Consider the following 20,000-nt stretch of genomic DNA (forward strand, 5'->3'; position numbering starts at 1 on the left):
CTAAGCCTAACATTACCTATATTCCTTTTTTTCTAATAAGGAGAAGATACACTTGAGTGATTGGCTGAATAGTCAAGTTCCATTTCAGTTAATTATTATTGCCAACATTTCTCACTCTGCTTTCACTCATCTCTATCCTCTCTAGGATGCATGTGATAGAGCAATTAAATCTAAGAAACGCATCTTCTGTGAGCTTCCTTCGCAACTAAAAATAACAAAGTTATCAGACACACCAGTGTCAAAGAGCCTGAAATAAAAATTCAAAATTAAGACACAACTTGATGGTATTTTCCTTAGCAATAGGAGATGATTAATCTTAACGGTATGCATGCACTAAGACAGAGCAAATTGAAGATATGTTTGTAGAGGAAAAAAAATTGCAGTCGTCAGTCCAAGGAATAATCTGCAGACACGAATAGTAATGCCTCAAATAAAGGAAAAGGGGCACATAAAGGTTGCTCATTGCCTAAGTATCAGGTCCCTCTTTCCGTGTCGTCTGAGGTGTTGGAAGCCAGAGCCCCCCATCAACCTTCCTATCAGCATGCCATCACAGATTGTTGAATAGATTTAATGACATGAAAATTACCTAGCAAAGTTGTGCAGCACTAAATACTTTGCTATAATTTACATAATGACACTGTCATAAAAAATGGAAAAAAAAACACACTGGTACATGAAATAATATACAAAGACAAAAAAAAAAAAACACACACACAATAACCACAACATTAGAAATAAAGAAAATAGGCCGTGACAAATGTTGCGTATAGAGTAAGTCCTCAGTGATAGGGTGAGGGTGTGGGGGTAAAGCCAACAGGTTAGGAAGGCTGGAGTAATAGGGACTTTGTAAACGATTACCAGTACTTTCACTTATATCATTTGCAGTGGAAAACAACAGATACACATATTACAGTGAATAATTGAAACAATAAATAATAATTGCAAGCTTGGAAGGCTGTGTGAAACTAAAAATGACCATACACAGGAAGCCACAGATGTGTGTATATTGGAACTTGCATCAATTTCTAGGACCTGAACAAGGAACAGTAGATTACATCAGGAATCTTGCAGAACAGGTCAAAACCCATATCCAGTCCCTCCTTACAGTACTTTGAGCAACTGTTGGTTTATCCACCAACAGTCAGCCTGGACACAAGTGCTGCACTGATCCCAGTGCTGGTCTCACCCATCAGTGAGGAACTTCCTACCCTAACTGAAGTTAGTGTCATGATCTCTAATCTGAGGGGTATAAAACAAAGGATATCTGTGGTATCCCTACCAAATTGTGGAAGAATCCTGTGTGATCCTGTGGTACAGGGTTTGCATGCTGTCCTAGCTGCTAGCTAGAACTGGTATCATTTCCCTAGACCTGGTAAGGGGTGTGGTCATGCATCTCTGGAACAGGAAAGGGGTTCACTGGAACTGCAGCCATTACTGAGGCATTACACTGTTCAGCATTCAAGGCAAAGTTCTTGTTCACATCCTTGAGGTGTATTAGAGATAAAGAATTAAAAACAACTTAAGAAATATAAATGATTGCATAGAGTATACTAGGCTTTTTTCACCACGTGTAGCTGTAAGTATTTTGAGAAATGTAAGCCTGAATTGATAGTCACAGTACCTCAGATGAATATATTAAGGTAATAATGGTTCTTTCGAGGAGGATATGATGGTTCCCTATTACATCCTCCTTGACCACCTGAATTCTAAAATAAGAAAAATTAATCACTGATAGCTATGAGTGAACACCCACTGGGAATTCCAAGATTGTAATCTGAGTGCCAAGTATGGAATCCAAATTTCACAAAAAAAAAACATGTATGATATTGCTACGACAGGTTCAAAGAGTTGCAGGTCTTATATATTGGGAAAGCCTAAAATACTTAATTATATATGTATGGAAGATCAAGATCAAGAGAGGTAGTAGGGGAGGGAATCAAAGTGAGACACCCTCTCAGAGTAAAAAGGAATAAAAGAATCAGGCAGGTTTTTTATTTTTATTTTGAGTGGGAAGGCAAAAAAAAGGAGTAAAAAGCTATAAATGTATGTGCATTTTCTATGTATATCAGTTGTCTTCAGTATTTACTCTTTCCAGATGAGTGTGGGCCAAGTGGATCCTGGAAGGAAAGGGCACGTGAATTTTTCACTCAGGAAATCGATAATCCGTCGGTGCTGAAAAGGGTAGGCTATGTTTAAATTGGTATTAAGTGATTGTAGAAAGTAGGAATTTTTTTTATAAAAAGCTTTTGTTTGAAATAGTGAAAATCACATCTTAGTCCATGGTGCATTTCATTGGTTTTCATATACTTCTAAGAAAAGCTGCAGAGAAGCTAATAGATACACTGTTTTTCTTGTTGTGGTGAACTAAGAGAGAGAAAGTAAGAGTATTGACCTAAAGAATTGAAATTCACATTTTATAACAGATTCCTTGGCTGAATGAAACTCCACTCCACCACCTGAGACCAAACCAGGTAGTCCGCTACAGGGGCATGGTGCAGGACATGTACGACAATGAGTTCTTCTTAGACACCTACGAAGTACGCGATAAGACAGGGACCTTAAAGGTGCGACCTGGGCGTTACAAGGACATCGCTGAATGTGGGGTGAGTGAAGAAAAGTGTGGATTTTGAACTAAGCATTTTAGAGGTGAAAAACAATATAAATCAGCATTTTTCAACTATTTCTTCTTCTTTTTCCCAATTGAGATTTTAGTGCTCTTTCTACTTGATCATTTATGAATTTGATTACATAGTCTGAGTAATTAAGCGCTATATAAACAAACCACATTATGACAAATCAACTTCAACAGCCTGATGAAGAGTTAGTCAGGGATTCAGATAACTGCCAGACAGGAGATCGTCTCACCTACTACTGTATACCAACACCAGGGGAGAATTCTTGGGTCAAGGAGGTAAGTATTTCTGTACTCATACTCAGAATTTAGAAATATGGCACATATGAATTTATTGTCTTTTGAACAATTTGGAGAAAAAAATGGGCATTAGATACAAAAAGGAGATAGTACTCATTCACTGTTGGAATAATTTCAGGTTTATAGTGAGATGAACCCATGTTTGAGTGAAGCAAGCACATCCAGTTCATGTGGAAGGACCAAGCGAAGTGTTTGTGAAGAGGCAGAAGATGAGCAGGAAGATACCAGCATAGGGGGAGGCGCAAGGCAACAGACTGCAGAAGGAACAAGGTGATAAGCAGATATGAAAGTATCTAGAATTCAGAAGGTGTCTGAGTTATAAAGGCATTCTTAAGCCCTTAATTTTTTATTTTCACTGAATTGCAATTCTTTCTAATTTAGTTTTTTTTTCTGTTTTCTTTGATGTCATTGTTAATTTTTGAATCTGTTATTTTAGTATGGAGACTGCAGAACCTGGAGAGAACAAACGATTCAGGACAGATATTGGAAATGCATCAGCTAATGGAGCTGGAACAAGCAGTGGCACTCCTGCATCTACAAGTAATGGAACCCCTGACCTCAATTTCCCCATACCAGGCATGAAAGGAACTCCATGTTTAGTGAAGGTGACTGAGTGGTTTAGTACTTTTGCATTTTTTTCTAAGGTTAACCTGCTGTAGATAGTGGCCTACCATGCAAACATACTTTACTCTGATTGGTGAAGGGGACATTTATGTAAATGAAAATGTTCTCAAAAGCCTGAGAAGCTTTTAATAGTATTCACATCTCATACATACTTTCATTCTTAGCAAGGAAAAGAATGGAAAAAAGTTACTTTATATGTTGCACGCACAAGCATAAATTGCCACATGAGAGGTAAAGTACAATATGTACTTCAAATATGTACAAATTGTACTTGGTTAAATATCAACATAGACCTATATAAATGGTATAACATGCAGTATGTATACAGTCGCTCCTCTATTTATGCACACACTTGCTATTGAACTTTATAAAATTGGACACAAGCCATTAAAAGCAATCCCTTCTACTGCCATCATTTTACACACACACACACACACACACACACACACACACACACACACACACACACACACACACACACAAATGTTTAGACAAAAATAGGAGGGGGGGGGGGGATAAATATATAATTGGATAGATAAAGATTTGTTATAGTGTTTCATAACAAATATTCCAATATAATTTATTATTATTTTATTATATTATATCATATTAAATGTTCCATGTTCCTTTGATATAAACAGTTGACAGAATAAATTAGCAGCAGCCCTAAAGTTATCAAGCTAGGATTTCATCTTAAACCAATGAGCACGGGTAGCAAGACGACAATGCCATGCCCACTGTAATAAACGTTTTATCTATCGACTTTACATATAGGTGGCTCCACTAGTACTTAATCAGCAAGGAGTCCGCTATTAGTCTTACTTATCTCATCTGTTGACCCCTTTCATTCATTTTTTGAAAGATTCACTTCTATTAATTTATTGTCTGATGTTATTGATATTTTGATAACAATTTAGTACTCATAATATCAATAAGAATGATAACAATGTCAGTAGTATTGTAGTAGTATTGGAAAGAAAAATGCATATTCCCACCAATTCAAGGAATGGGGAAATCAGGATCGGTTACTAGGGCCAACTGTATGTAACAAAACTCACCAAAATCTTAAGGGGACAGTAAATAACCCTGCTGACATTGGGTTAATACTAGTTCATTCATGTATAACAATGTTGTTAAGTAAATTTAACTTGTTAAAAAGTCTAAGCAAACTTTGCCACTTATATTTAGATATTTCTTTTTCCTTTTTTTTATTTTTTTCTTTTTTCTTTTTTCTTTTTTCTTTTTTCTTTTTTCTTTTTTCTTTTTCTTTTCCTTTTCCTTTTCTGTTTTTAACAACAGGGCATATATTGTTTTATCTGAATGCACTGTAGTGTTACCAGATAAAATCCCAGCTCAATAATTTTTGGGTGGCAGCAAATTTATTTGGCCAGCTGTGTGTACATATGAAAGAAAAATTAAATTTTGTTGTTGTTTTGGTCAGGTGTCAATAATACATCACATAAAAAGGGTGGGGAGAATATATATTTGTTTCCTTTTCTTTCTTTCATTCTTTCTTTCCACAAATGTTGGACAAGTTAATAAGTAATGATAATAATAAGAAGCGTGAGATACTCTATTGGCAAGAATGAAAATTAATTTTAAAAAGTAGTCCCAAAAAGCACACTTCCTCATTATAGAGAATGGCTAGAATCTATATCTAGAAAGATAGAGAGAAAATAAATTAATAGATATGTAACTTGTGTCATGATTTGTTCTTGTTTTATATTGTGTCCAAAGTATATTTAAATAATTGTTTCAAATATTAGTGAAACTGCCCCTATTGTATATGTAGGCGTGTTTATGAAAACCTGTTATTTAAAAACACCATCCTTGCAGTGATATATCATCTTGATGGTGTTGATAATGAGTGTCAAAGGTGGTGGTTGTTCTTTTACCACATGATAAATGCATAAACAAATGTTTAAAAAGTCTGTTTTAGTTTTAGCTTATTGTAACTTGACATTCATGAATGATTCTATTATTATTAATATTGTTATTATTGTTTACAGCTTTATGATGATGTCAGCTTTTCCCTGAATGATGTCATTGAGATTGTAGGAATCTTGTCAGTAGACCCTTCACTAGCAAGGAAGAAGGATGACAATGACAATAATGAGATGGAGTTTATGGATGTGGAAGAAGATGCTGCTAGATGCCCACCTCCATCTCTTGTTCCTAGGTAAGTTTGTTTTTGTTTGTATATTTTTGTTCAATGGTTTTTATTCTTCACTTTTTATTGTAATTCCCCAGTTTTGATATATCATACGACATACAAAGTGATAAAGTATTTTTGTAGACAGAAATCCTCTATTGTCTGTATTTAAAGATTTTCAGTGTTAACCTAATGCCGCTGGGGATGGCATGTACATACATGCCATTCCCACTGTGAGTAAAATTTTTAAATTGTTTTTACACAGAGATGGCTCCATATGTGCTTAGTCACCAAATAGTACTACCCATTTCACCATTTTACCCTTTTCCTTAACTTTTAGAAATATTCTTTTGTTTTATAATGCCATTAGTAATGTTTATAGCATAATTTTGTTTACAATATCTATTATAATGATAACAGCATAGCTATTAATAGCACTAGTTATAGCCCTGAACTCAAAAAATATGGAAATCAATTGAGGTCACTCAGCCTACTACTTGACTCCTTGGTGCCTGGACACTTGTGGAGCCATCCATGTATTTCTCAAAAAAAAAACTTTAGTAAACATTACAAGTTCCTGGTGGCATTGGGTTAAAGAACATACATAATATTTTCAGGCTACATGTTTTGACTGCTCGCAAGATGGCCCACACAAACCCACTCCTTCCAGCCCAAGTTACGGAGAGTGACAACACCAATGCTACAATAGTAGAAGATATGAGGGAAACAAGAGAAGTTTTGCGGAAAATACTTGAAGAGGCTTTCTTAGGAGATGCCCTTGCTGCTGAAATGATGGTGTGCCACCTGGTTTCATCTGTATACTTAAGACAGGTATGATATTGTGAAATGCTGGTGTCTGTTCCAAGAAATGTGAAATGTGATCATTAGTTTAACTCAGTGTTGGTAGGGGTGGCATGTTCATACAGGCGATGTCTACTGTGATTTTAGTATATTTATTGTATTTACACATAGATGGCTCCATAATTGTTTAGTTAATTAGGAGCTCATTACTAGTCCTATCTATGTCAACTGTTTATCCTTTTCCTTGATTTTTGGAAATATTCTTTTTATTCTATATTGCTATTAGTACTGTTAATAACATTATAATGATCAAAATATCAATAATGATAGTAACAGTATTGATACTAACAACATTAGAAAAAAGACAATTTTCCTGAAAGGGTAAATCAGGTAAGGTTACGGAAGCTACTAATTGCCTCGTTAATGCCTGAACACTTGTGGAGTTATCTTTGTGCAAAAACAATTCCCAAAATTGCAGTGGACGTTACAATAAAAAATGCTGTGTTCATTTTTTATTGTTCTGTGAAATGTCTCTGCACATGGTTCTGCAAGTACTTAGCCACAAAGGAGTCAATTAGTAGACCTTACCTGATTTCACCTTTCCTTGAATTGGTGGGAAATTTTGTTTTCTACTATTGCTATGAATGTCAATGGTTTTATTTTTATTATAGATATTATAATTACTATAATGTTATAGACATTAGTAACAGCAAAGTAAGATAACGTAAAATATTTTCGAAAATCAAGAAAAAGGGTAAACAGGCGAGACAGGCAGTGTTCGTAATTGACTCATTGGTGACTTCATACAAGTGTAGCCGTCAATGTGTAAAAGAAATTAATAAAGTAAAATCACAGTGGACATGCCATGCCTGTCAGGTTTGAGTTAAGTAGTCATGTCATAAGTTTTCAGGACATGGATTTTTATTTTATTTTTTAATACTAGTATATATAAGACTGCGTTTAATAATTTTTGCATAAAATAATAAATTTTTACTTAAATTACTAAGTTTGATATTACCTCTAGGAAAATCAGACATTTTTAACACATCTCCCTATTTATGCAGGATGTTATTGCATTAGGGAAGTACAGCGTTAATGTGTCGGGTATAAGCAAAAGTCTCCAAGAGCAGAAGTACACAAGCAAGCTGTACCAGTTACTTAGCTTGTTTGTTACTCAGTCGCATTTCTTCCCAATGACCTTAAACAACATGAATAAGGTTAAATTTATACCAAAGAAGGTAAGTGATGCCATTCTACTTTTGCATTTTCATTTTTCTAAAATACAAACTTGGAAAATCCGTAAAGTCTGAAATATATTTTCTACTCATATCTTTGATCTTTAAATATTCTGTACTTGTTGGTTCTAATGGACAACAAATTTAAAGTTATTTCTTTACCTAGAGTGTTCTATTGAGGAATCACAGTTTTGTTGATTTTCTTGTTCTACTGTACCTTGCCTTTTTGTATAGTCAGGCATTTTAGTTTTTTGTAAACTGGGAACTTTTGAACTTTTGATACACATTCCGAGAATTTGCACAAATATATTTTATTGGGAAGACTCAAGAACAATAATGTCTCATTAACCTTTATTCCTTTTTTCCCCTCTGTTTTGCACATAGGACTACCAGTCAAATCGTCTCATCAGTGGCCTACTACAGCTGAGTCAACACACACACCTGGTTCTGGATGAGACAGCCCTGACAGCTGGGCAGTTGGATACCCAAGGAGTGCAGAACTTGACAGCTCTGGGCAATGCCATTAACTGGCAGAAGGTTGATTATGACTTCCAGTATCACCAGCTGGAGCAGTTTACCAATATTCCAGTCCTCATATTCTCAGAGGGAAGAGCAATGATCAATAGGTTAGTGTATCTTGATTTTGATTATTGGTTCTGAATATTTCTATTAAGACAAGTAAAGTTTCTTTGAGAGAGTGTATTTTTTATAAAACTGCAAAATTACATTGATTTTATAATTTTCAGTGATGCAGAGATTAGATTACAGCCAAGTAAAGAAGTCTCTGCAGCTTTTAATTGCATCGAAGCACAGTTGACACCAGACATTCTGAGGAGGATTCGGTCATATCTAACAGTTGCCAGACTTACCAATTATGATCTCTCAGAAGATATGCAGAAGGTAAGATTACTGATTGAAGATGATGGAGAGTAGGAACAAGACAGGGGTAATTAAAAATGGTCCTCCTATGGCTTAGAGGGAAAAGCTATGCAGTGAAATAGCATGTGGATATTAAATAGCTGCAGTGAAAGTTGCCTGATTGAGTAACTTTCTTTATTCTCACTGAAAACTGAAAGTGTTTTAGGAAGTTGCTTATTTCTTCTTCCTCAAAGATCGTGTATTTTTCACAATGATTAGGATACATGCCTATTTGATGAAAGGCATAGTCATTAATTATTTTAAAGGGCAGTGTGGACCCATTATATTTTTAGAAGTAAAGCAGTCAATATGAATTTGTTAATATCTTAAACATCCATGTATTGCAAAGTCTTAACAGGAATTGAATCTTATACTATTGTCATATGAAATGTATTTGTTGTGGTCCTAAATTTTTTTCCCCCCCAAAAAAAAGAAATCTCTTGAAATTGAAATTGAAATTTCTTCTCTTGAAATTCTTCAGATGGTGCAGGATGATTTTGTTGACAGCCGGAAGAATGACAATGGTATTTCTGCAGAGGACCTCCACAACCTACTTATACTGGCAAGGTGAGTGCATGGAGTGTTTTGGTTGTCTCTTTTCAAACTGAAACAAAAAGAGGAGGAAGAGGAGAAATCTCTCACACGTAGGCTTTAAACCTTTCTGTAGCCCTATTACCTAAAGAGTCATTTAAACTGCAACTAAGAGCATAAAGAGCAGAGTAATTTTAGGGTTTCCGGGCTTCTTATTTTTCCCCAATGCAGCTGACTCTTTGCACACCCCATTCTGTGGTTCAGTAAGGTAGTGGGGGTTACTGTCATGAATGGGTTAACCACCAAAGTTCTATTCACCATTATTATGGCTTACTAAGACATCTGTGGGCAGTTTTAATTGCCACAGTTGTGCATAGGCTGTCAAAAACTGGTCCCCCCCCCCCTCCTTTTTTCTTTCTTTCTTGCCTTGCCTTGCCTTGCCTTGCCTTGCCTTGCCTTGTGGCACTGATATATCTAGTGTTGTTTGGCAAGTTCCCTCCAACTACTCCCACAACACCATCCATATTCCCCAGTTCCCTTAGTAGGACCTCTACCAGAGCCAATCATATAGTCATGTTTCCTCTTTTTTCTTGTGAATTGAACTTAGTGTGAGTGTGAAGTAGTAACTCTGGCACTTTATGGCAAGGTTGGGACCCAGAACTGGGTTGCAAGCGCATATTTAGTGAGTCACCACATCAAGATAATAAAGATAATAAGAATAAGAATAAGAGTGAGAGAGAGAGTGCAAGTGAGTGAGTCTGAGGGTAGGAGGGACACTGTTGTGTATGAATATGATAGAATAGGCATACTGGATTGTGAAGGTAGTGTACAAACCCAAACCAGGTCATGATGAAATATGTTTGAAGAATCCTTTTCCTCTTCCTCAGGCCTCCTCCATACATCATACAGTCTATTAGAGTTGTCATCTGATGTATCATTGTCTTTATTATTTGTACATCTAGATACATGTGAATTCAACTAAATGCATGTTGTATTGTCTTGTATGGTAGAGATTTTTGTTGCTTTATATGCATTTATATTCAATTTCTGTAATGTGAAATCAAGTTCTTGAAATACCATAAACCAAATTTAACTTTAGTGAAACAAAAAATAAGACAGTGGTAGGGGGGGTAGACAAGCAGAAGTACAAACTTCTCTATCTCAAATTCTTAAATTTTCTTTTCAGACTTGTTGCTGTAAGCTGTGGAGAAAACCATCTCACTGCTGATGTGTGGAAATGTACAAAGATTCTTGAGAACGAACGTAAATTACGTGTTCGCACACCAACGCAGTGAAATATAATTTCTAGTTTAAATGTATAGTAAGCTTAAAACAAGTATATTTTGATATTTGATATAGTTTTTAATGAATATTTACATTATTATGAAAATTATTATGATTCAACAAGTATGATACCTGTAAACTGTTTATCTGTTCATGAAAAGAGGGTAAATATTAACTCATATATTATATAAACAGTAAGGATGAAGTTTTTCCCTACCCTACTCATGCAGGTGATACAGTATTTAATGAGCAATTTGAAGGTTGCTTTTGTTTGGCAAAGAAAAATTAAATATTCAAATTTTCCATATGTTTCTGGACCAAGAAAGTTTTTTTTTTTTATGTTGAACATTCCCCACTGAAAATCTTAACTTAGATTTTTGTTTTTCTATTTTCTGTAAACTGTATGTAAAGTGTCTATATTATAAACATGTAACTTAGTAACTGCTGTTATTATAAATGTCTTGAAGACTAATAATTCATGAGTATTAGTTTATTACCCTTAAGATGAACTTTGCTGCAAAATAGCATGAGAGAGTATAGAGATCTGACTTTTCACCTTAACCTTTGTTTCCATAACAAATTATTAAATTGCAACATGTTCTTTGTTATTCATGTGTATTCTAAAGACATCGATCCAAACAATAAGTATTTATCATTAATTTCTTTCAGTTTTCCTTTTCTGGTTGTTATTACTGTAGTCACAATACCACTAGAGGATCAAAACTTGTATCCTCTTGAATGTAATTAAGTTACATTTATATCTGTTTTTTCTAAAAAAATTATTGAATGCCTGCTGTGTTTATGAATATTTACTTATTAGAAAATGAATTTGTTACATAATCAATCACAACTTTTAGAAGTAGACACACATCTTAATTGTTTTAAGGATTTGTAGAGTCCTCTCTTTAGGAGGATGTGTATCCACTCTGAAGCCTGTCCAGTAAATCTCTGTTTTATGAAGTGTAAACAACAGTAAAATTTACCACTGCCTGCTGTCACTTCTGTTTGATTTGGCCTCATATGAAAATTGCCCTTGTTGGAAGTTATGGCCAAATAATCAGGAACTCATGTCCTCAAATGTGTTAGATAACCTTAATTAATCAGTAAAAAAAAAATCCCTTACAACAATGGTCCACAGGAAAATTTTCAGGTTCTCACTTTTTTCTTCTTCTTCTTCTTCTTCTTTTCCTGAATTAAACTTTTCCAGTTCTTCAGAGTACTCCTTGACACCAGGACTTGCAGTGAAGTCGAAGCGCTATGGGTCGTTCTCCCTCTTCCTCCAGACAAAGGAGTAGGTACCGGGGGTGTTGCTAGATTCTGATCGATCAACATGTCATTCAGCGGCACGAACTTGGGAGTCCCAATTGGAATCATCACCAAGGGGGACGTGAGGATCTGTGAAAGAATACAAGAAAATTAATTTTCCGTTAAAAAAGATAGTGAAACTATGTACAAACAGTCAGTATGCAAATGGAGCCAGGTGCTCTGTTTTACAGATCAAATGATAGGAGAAAATGGAATGATCCTCTGTTGTGCACTGCCTTGTTGGCGGCGTGTACTCCTTGTCTAGCTCCGTACGAGGAATAGTGGAACAGGTAGAGGAGAGGATCAGGTGCATTCCTGAGAGTCAAAGGCCTTGGGTCATCCACCACCTCCTCCTCACACAGACGAACACACACACAGACTTTCATGCACATATTTCTGCACGTACACATGAACCTACACACACACACAGACTTAAACACACAGTTCCATGCACAGATTTTCACAAAAAAATACCTCTCCCCGACAATCCTTTGCCCATTGTTGTCGTGGGGGGTGGGGGGGTGGGGCTTAGGAGGCGAAGACTGGGATCCAATGCTGGGGATCTCCCCTGCCTTGGGCCCCAGCCCTCGACTCGACTAATTTTGAACAGTCTTTTTTCCCTCCTGCCTTTTTGTTTCCGTCCCTTCTCCAACCTCTTCTGCTTAAAGGATGAAAGGCTGACTTTGTGCCAGTCCTGAACGGCCTGAGGGAGCCATGGGCATGGTATTCCCCTGTTTTAGTTGTCTAGCCCTTACCCTTCATGAGGACCCAAAGGGGTGGACTGTTTCTCTCCCCAACATACTCTAGGCTTACCATGGCCAGTAATAAAGACTTTATACCCTTACAAGGGTATAAAGTCTATTACTGACCTTATTAGAGGCAATGAGGCTTTCCCCTTCAAACAGCCCCACCAAATCAAACTCTCCCAGTTCTCCTTTAACCACGACTCTGAACACTGCAACTACTACCCCCTCCTCAATGCCTACTAGTACATTATTCACCTAAGTCAACACTCAATCTCCAGGAAACATTCCTACTCTCCCAACAGCCCTACCCCCACAATCATCTTCATCAATCACCCCATCCTCCCTTATTACTACTCTACAGCCTTATTGTCCACTTCTCCGTAATACTACCCCCCTCAAGACTACTCCCTCTACCACACGTCCCCGTCCTTCTACCACCCCCATCTTTGCAAATATCTTAAATACTCTATTTTAGGACCGATTTTTTCGTGACCCCTCCCACAGCTCCTTACTCTGACAACACCCTTCTCCAGCAATGTCTCGAAAAACAAGTTGACAAAGTCTCTATTCGTAGCCGACCCGATCGTTCCCGTCTCGTCACAGTTACATCTGAAAACCAAGTTATAGCATTATCAAAACTAATGATCTCTCTGACAACTTCGTTCTTGCAGAACCTCATCCAACCGTCAATACTTGTACCGGAACTGTCTCTATCTCCCCAGCAAACTGCCCTATCTATACAAAAATTGGTCAGATTGTGGAGAAGACTTACTCGCCTGCCTTGCGGATTATGTGATATCAGTACAGTGCTACTCCATTCCTCCAAAGGTCGTTGTAAGACCCCACCAACATTGCCAAAATTACTTTCCGTAGACATGACCTTCCCTTTAATGTTTACATTGATGGAGAATCCCTCCCTGTATGACCATATCAACCTCTCCGTCAATGTCAAAACTGTTGGCGTTTAGGACATTCTGCCAAACACTGCCGTTCTACAGCCTGATGCCCTCTATGTGTCCCAACCTGGTCATAACCGATCAAATTGTCTGCACAGTCACGCACATGTGCCAACTGTGGCGCCCCATAATGTATTTTATAGGGGCTGCTCGACCTACAAGTTGAGTCTGAGGTGTCAACTCTTAGATTCAGACTTGGTCTCACCCTGCTCCCTACTCCAGTAATGTCGCTCGCTCTACCCCTCCCCCTCCCTCCCAACATGTTCCTTCACCCTGCCATATACCTATCCCTCCTACATCTTACTTCTCTACTTCTACCTCCTACCTTCCTCAATCAATTTTTTTTCCCTTTCTAAATCCAGACAATCCAATCTTTACTGCAGCCCCAGTACCTCCCCCCCCCCCCAACTATCCGCAGCAGACAGGCTAAACGTTTCCACCCCTTCTCTCACCACACACTCACCTCCACCTACTTTTGCCCCTCCTCCTCAGACACCTGTCTCCTCCCCCTCATACGAAAACCTTTGTCTTACGAAACTCCCCAATCAACTCCAGTACAGAAACTCTTGAACATATTCAAAACTATCTGCTCGAGTCCCAAATTGACACCGAAACCCCTCATCCACCCTCAAATTCCACAACTCCCGCATCCTCCACACTCAAAGTGACTGCCGATATCCATCCTCCTCCTACTTATCTTCCCCCTACACCTCTTCCTCCTACTCCCCAACACGACCCACCCCCCCACTTTCCAGTCCCTTTCGGAGGCCGCACTGCTTGTCAGCTAGTAAATATCAGGAATTTGAAAAATGCAATAGCCTACTGTTAACAATTCGTTATATGGTATTACACAAGCATTTGGACCGTAGAAGATGGCGGATCTGGGATTTCCCCCTCCTTTCAATATGGCAATGATGTAGGTGAGGTTCCATGAGTTTGGACTGTACACTTCTAGCAACTTAATCATGGCATCATGATTAAGATGCTTTATCATCTCATATCGAACCTTATTAGGGCCTGGGGACGTTCCTGTACAGGCTTCTAGGTCTCGGATAAATTCATCCACTGTTAGGTCTTGACTGTGATCTCCTTGACGCTCCTTGTGAAGGCGACTCAGTCTGATCTTTTTGCGCTGAATTTAGGTTCTGAAAGCATTCTTGTTGTGTTGCATGAGTATTCAATAGAAATAAGGTGATCGCTTCCCAGCAAGTTAATGGTGTGACATAGGAACTTGGCTGCTATTGTTGAAGAGACCAGATATATATTAATAAAGCTCAAAGTACCGGTATTATCGTCCACCCGCGTCGGACTCCATCGTTCAGAAGGACCAGATCAGAATCATTAATCAACTTGACTACTTGTTCACCTCTACCATCCGCCCAAAGGAAACCCCATAACGTATGATGAACATTAAAATCACCTAATATTAGTTTGTTTTGTAGCAGACTATCCTGAGCAAAAAACATTACTCTACCGTCAGGTGGACAATAACTTGAACATGTTTAGCTACGTGTTATTGATTTTTACCTTGCATGCGAAAAACTCCAAAGTATAATCAATGGGCACTTTCAGTGAAAGGGAGGTTTTGGTGGCGACTCCGCATCCACCTCTATACTCTCAATCCTTCCGACACGGATGATAATTCTTTAGCAAAAAGACCTCATCAGAAACAAGGTGAGTTCAATGCGTTTCTTAGAGAACTCTAATAGCGGGAGCATAAAACGAGGCTTGTAATCTAAGGTCATTTACTTGTTTTAAGATTTCGGCAGTTCCAATGTATAATGGTTAACGCAAAGATTACGTTTTATCGAGTTTGGAAGTACCTTGTCTGCCAGTTCTAATTTTCTTTTTCTGGGAGGGAGGTTCGTCTTCCTCTCCCTCACTACCCAGGGGCCTCCTATAAATATTTTTTTAGGCAATAGCTTCCATGTCCTGCGTCTCGCTGCCAGGGAGACCCTCAGAAAATTATCTGTTTCGAGAAACAGACCAAAAACTAGATGAAGTCTAAGCAGGAGCCCCCTGGACGAGAAGGTATGATCCAGATTGTGATTTGGTATCATCCTCTTCTTGATCATGCTTTTTCTAGGTTGATTCAGCAATTTGTTTAATTGCATTATTTAATTCCTTAATTTGATACATTTATTTGTCAACCGCTTTCTTCAGATCAGCAATTTTTTATCCTTAGCTGCTAGTTCTTGACTAATACTGTTTGCTTTGGAATTGTTAGTTGCTGCTGAAGCGTAGGAAGTATTGGGTTTGCTGGTCAAACCTTCAGCTTTCATATTCATGGTAACTAACATCATGCCCTCTCATGCAAATATTCCAGTCTCCTTCTTCAAGCTGCTGCACTCGGCAGAGCCAGATTGATGGGGACCTCCACAATTAGCAAACTTGAAAGTATTCTCAGTACATTCAGTAATGTCATGAGCCCCAGGACATTTACCACAAGTAAATTTATATGTATTTTTGTTGTTGCATTGTAATGAGGTGTGTCCAGATTTTTTACAGCGCATAGGTTTTCAATACAAGGTCGCACTAGGACACGTTCATATCCATCTGAGATACTCGGGAATTTAACTAAAAGCAAAAGTAAAAATCACAATCCGGTTTTCGTTCGCACATTCCCGTCTTTCTTGGCCATACAGTTCACGTCTACCACGCTTTGGTTCTCCATATTTTCAAGAATTTCACTCTTCCATTGTCCTCAAATTCTTGCAAAAGATTACTCATATACAGGTATTTGGGCCAACATGGATAGTTCCTTCAAATCATGACTCTACGTCAGTTTAGTTAATCATTAACCTGGGAGATGAACTGCACTTCAACAAGGAGTCTACTATCTCGCAATTTTCGGACAAAATCAAAAACGCCGTCCACTTGACCATAAATGAGCTTCTTGATGATGAAGGGGTTAACATTCAAAAGCGATTGATTTTCATTCACGCACTTGACAGCCAAATACCTTGCATTCTCCGAGGCGATTGCAAAAACTCGTCGTTCATTTGTCAGTGGTAGGGGTTCATTATTCAGCGTCGTGTTGACCGTAGAGTGGCAATGGGTCGTCCCCCCCTCCTTGAGAAGGAGAAGGGTTAGCTGGGGAACCAATCAGACTGGGTTCCAGACCAAGTCCGTACCCTGGGCCCGTGCCCGTTATCCTGAAGGGACTAGATAACCCTTGACTATTAGTAATCAACCAAACAGCAATAGCTAAGGGAATGTGGCAATTATGCGTCCTCTACCTCCCCAGAGGAAGCCTGGCTGCGTTCTCCAGTATCAAAGGGAGATCGAGTTATATGGAAGATACCTTACCGTCAGATTTGCATAAGCGAAGGACGGGAGCCCACAAAGGAACTCCGGCAGGCTCAGAAAAATCACTGAAGAGAGGAAAGGAATTCAGAACAAATGTGAAAATGCGCCCAAGGGACGCCCCAGACTACTGGGCCTTCCTACCCAGGTGTTAAAGGCCGCAAGTGCTACCCTGGTGTAGAAGACTGCTGCGGGTTTGACTGCGCTTACTGTAGTCTCGTGTTACCTGCAAAGGTAAAGCGTTGAAGGTGCAGGCAAAGCACTAGAAAAGTGCAGCAAAGTCTACAAAAGGACTCTACGCAATTTACCTAAGGTAGCTCAGAAGCAATAATGCCGAACAAAACGAGAGGCCTCGGACTCCAAAGACATGCCTGCGTCACACTTTTTACTTATTACTGCTGGGTATAGGTTCGGGTATAGGTTCCCATACACGAGTGTGTGTGTGTGGGGGGGGGGGGGGAGTGACGGCTATAGCCGTATCCGGCATTAGGAATTCCCCCCCCCCCCCCCCCTGAAAATTCAAGATGGGAAATCAGGCGAGGTCACATAGGTCTACTGCCTGACTCCTTGGTGGCTGACCACTTGTGGAGCCATCTATGTGTAAACACATTTCACACAAAAAAAACTATAGTGAACATTATATGTTCTCGGCAGCATTATATTAATTGACCTGGACCTCTTTTATAGTTGTCACTTACCACTACTCTTGCATGGGATCGTTTAAGAATGAAAAAAAAAAATGTACTCTTAGCATCATTACAAACATATACATACTAATCTAATAGCATTCTTCACAGGGTGAGAAATGTATACAAATTAGGGCTCCCACTACAAACAAGGAACCTAAACATATTAACCCATTCGCCCCATGTGGCAAGAATACATGCCATGCTCGCTGTAATACACGTTTATTTATTGTATTTACACATATATGGCTCTAAAAGTTCTTAATCACCAAATAGCCAGTTATTAGAAACTACCTATCTCACCTGTTTATCCTTTTCTTTCACTATAAGAAAGGATCTTTTGTATCATTTAATTGTCTAAAATATTTGAATAACAAATTAATAATCATAACATCAATAACAATAATAACAGTATCGATAGCAATGGTATTAATTTTCCCGCCAATTCAAGGAATGGGGAAATCAGGATCGGTAACTAGGGCCTACTGCTAGACTCCTTGCCGGCTGAGCACATGTGGAGCCATCTGTATGTAACAAAATTCACCAAAAACTACAGGGGACAGAACATAAATCCGGGGCGAATGGGTTAATCAAATAAGAAGAACAATTATGAAAAATATAGTTTAACAAGTAACTAACTTGTGAGCTGCAATAGGGCGGTAGTCTATGAATAAACATAGACCGGCGACATGCTGGGCTTCCTTCTTCACAGCCTCTCTCTTCTGGTTATATGTATCCACTAAAAAATAAAAATGATATTGAGATCTATCCCTACAAGTCATTATTTCATAATAACTATTCATCATGGTGCATTTTACACATTTTTGCTTCTATTAGTTACATTGTATTCGATACCTTGATAATACTTTTGAAGTTGATAAGACTACTGACCAACTGGCTGACACTCAAATTTATAGATGACCTGCTCTTCCATAAACAGTTTCTTTGTCTCTTGAACCATAGCGTCACTGGCTGAAATGAGTGGAATTGTTCATAAATAATCGCAACAGATAAGATAACCATATCTAATACTGAGGCAATATATGAAAGGGATATACAATAAAGTATATCCTTACAGACTGTGTGTAAAAACACCTATAGTTGTTCTTTTACACTGTGTAAAATGAATTTGTGTTCTCTTGGGGTCTTGCTATATATCTGAGGAATTAAATAAAATAAAAATAAAATCCATTTAACAGCAGGGCGCATGCAAATGCAAATTGTAGATGACACTTCATTACACCTTACAGCTCATGAAACCTATATAGCATGCATATGGATTTCCTTTTGCTGCAAGCATGTCACCTGTTGTGTTTCTGTCAAATACAAATTTCCTACTTTGTTCCCAATATTCTTATTTATTTTGGTAAGGATTACTTATGTAATATTAGGAAATCAGAAGAGTTCGACATGTGTGTATGTACAATGGTGAGTGCTACCTGGCAACCTAAGATATGCTGATACACAGTATTAAAATTTCATAAACAATATTTGTTCCAAACCCACTGTGCTTTCGGAGAGTGCTTACCACTAGGCCCGCTCCGTCGCCACATCCCGGTACGAGTCTTGAGAGAGAAAATAAGTGATACAAGTAAGTGATATGTGTCGAAGTCTGATACTATAATCAAGCCTTGCTGGTCACTATAATACTGCAACTGCATCGGTGTTGCTACAAAAACATCACATTTGTTTATCGCTTATTTTCAAAGTACTCAATTTTGATATCATGGTAATCCTACGCCTCCCACACCTCTATTCGCTACATCCTTATACTCCAGTTATATGGAGACGAATGTAGAACAGCAGTTCAGCCAGATGTGTCAACCCTGAAAGCCACACCCATTCACCCCGAAGCTTATCAGTGCTATGCAACCGCGTGTGCTTGACTGTCAATCGAGCTATTTATTGCTTTGGTGTTGCCGTCTTTCCGTGCCGATTTTCACGGAGCCTCTAATTATGGATTCCTATTTTCTAAATATAATTTCCTTACTGTACTTAGTTCCTTTGGAAGTCGAGGACGACTTGGGTAGCGTGGTAGAGCGATGTAAACATATGTGTAGATAAATTATATACTCAGCCAAGCTACTGATTAATTCTCTCTCACAGGGTCCAGTAATGACCCGATCCTACCTGGAGAAGGTCGGCCGAAGTCAAAAGTCCCGCCGGTTGGACATGACAATGAATGAGATATAAAGGCATAATTTTGTCTGTATAATTATAATTAGGGCCTTACCTCTTTGCCATTTACTTAGATTTTGTAACTGTGTTGATACATTTATACTATTTATTGCCTTGCTTTATTTTGTGTGTGATATGTATAATTTGTGTACTTTTATTAATTGTTGTATTTATATTAGTGAATCCTGTAATACATATTCGTGACCCGTTCTTCTGGAATTACCCTGTATGGGCGAGTAGTGTGTATCTTTCTTTGCACACCCGTCACAATATATATATATATATGTGTGTGTGTGTGCGTGTGTGTTTGTATTTATTTATATATGTGAATATATATCTATATATT

The 20,000-nt window shown here is 38.1% G+C and overlaps 2 protein-coding genes across 2 annotated transcripts in view; one reads left to right on the forward strand and one right to left on the reverse strand.

The window, feature by feature from the left end:
• LOC125042160 (mini-chromosome maintenance complex-binding protein-like) overlaps nt 1–10,956 on the forward strand; it is an 11,327-nt gene extending 371 nt beyond the window's left edge. The window contains exons 2-13 of the mRNA XM_047637627.1: nt 2,096–2,181; nt 2,424–2,603; nt 2,810–2,911; nt 3,051–3,202; nt 3,369–3,537; nt 5,566–5,735; nt 6,326–6,539; nt 7,574–7,747; nt 8,129–8,370; nt 8,491–8,644; nt 9,144–9,229; nt 10,380–10,956. Of these exons, the coding sequence (XP_047493583.1) occupies nt 2,096–2,181; nt 2,424–2,603; nt 2,810–2,911; nt 3,051–3,202; nt 3,369–3,537; nt 5,566–5,735; nt 6,326–6,539; nt 7,574–7,747; nt 8,129–8,370; nt 8,491–8,644; nt 9,144–9,229; nt 10,380–10,488 (1,838 nt within the window). The 3' untranslated portion in view covers nt 10,489–10,956. The remainder of the gene's footprint in view (nt 1–2,095; nt 2,182–2,423; nt 2,604–2,809; nt 2,912–3,050; nt 3,203–3,368; nt 3,538–5,565; nt 5,736–6,325; nt 6,540–7,573; nt 7,748–8,128; nt 8,371–8,490; nt 8,645–9,143; nt 9,230–10,379) is intronic.
• A 315-nt stretch (nt 10,957–11,271) lies between these two features.
• On the reverse strand, nt 11,272–19,272 carry LOC125042161. Its single transcript, XM_047637628.1, has 4 exons — nt 19,005–19,272; nt 18,368–18,448; nt 18,116–18,215; nt 11,272–11,872 (listed from the first exon to the last, which is right to left on the reverse strand). The coding sequence occupies exons 1-4, from the start codon at nt 19,135–19,137 to the stop codon at nt 11,851–11,853; spliced, it is 336 nt and encodes a 111-aa protein (XP_047493584.1). The 5' UTR covers nt 19,138–19,272; the 3' UTR covers nt 11,272–11,850.
• Nucleotides 19,273–20,000: the final 728 nt, after the last annotated feature.

This window comes from Penaeus chinensis, chromosome 31 (genome assembly GCF_019202785.1).
Source record: "Penaeus chinensis breed Huanghai No. 1 chromosome 31, ASM1920278v2, whole genome shotgun sequence".
Taxonomy (NCBI): Eukaryota; Metazoa; Arthropoda; class Malacostraca; order Decapoda; family Penaeidae; genus Penaeus; species Penaeus chinensis.

Coding starts and splice junctions, on each gene's coding strand:
- LOC125042161 (XM_047637628.1), bottom strand. CDS start 19,137: ATGCAGTTGCAGTATTATAGTGACCAGCAAGGCTTGATTATAGTATCA. Junction 18,449..19,004: donor GCGACGGAGCGGGCCTAGTG/GTAAGCACTCTC, acceptor CACTCATTTCAG/CCAGTGACGCTATGGTTCAA. Junction 11,873..18,115: donor CGCCCTATTGCAGCTCACAA/GTTAGTTACTTG, acceptor ATTCTTTCACAG/ATCCTCACGTCCCCCTTGGT.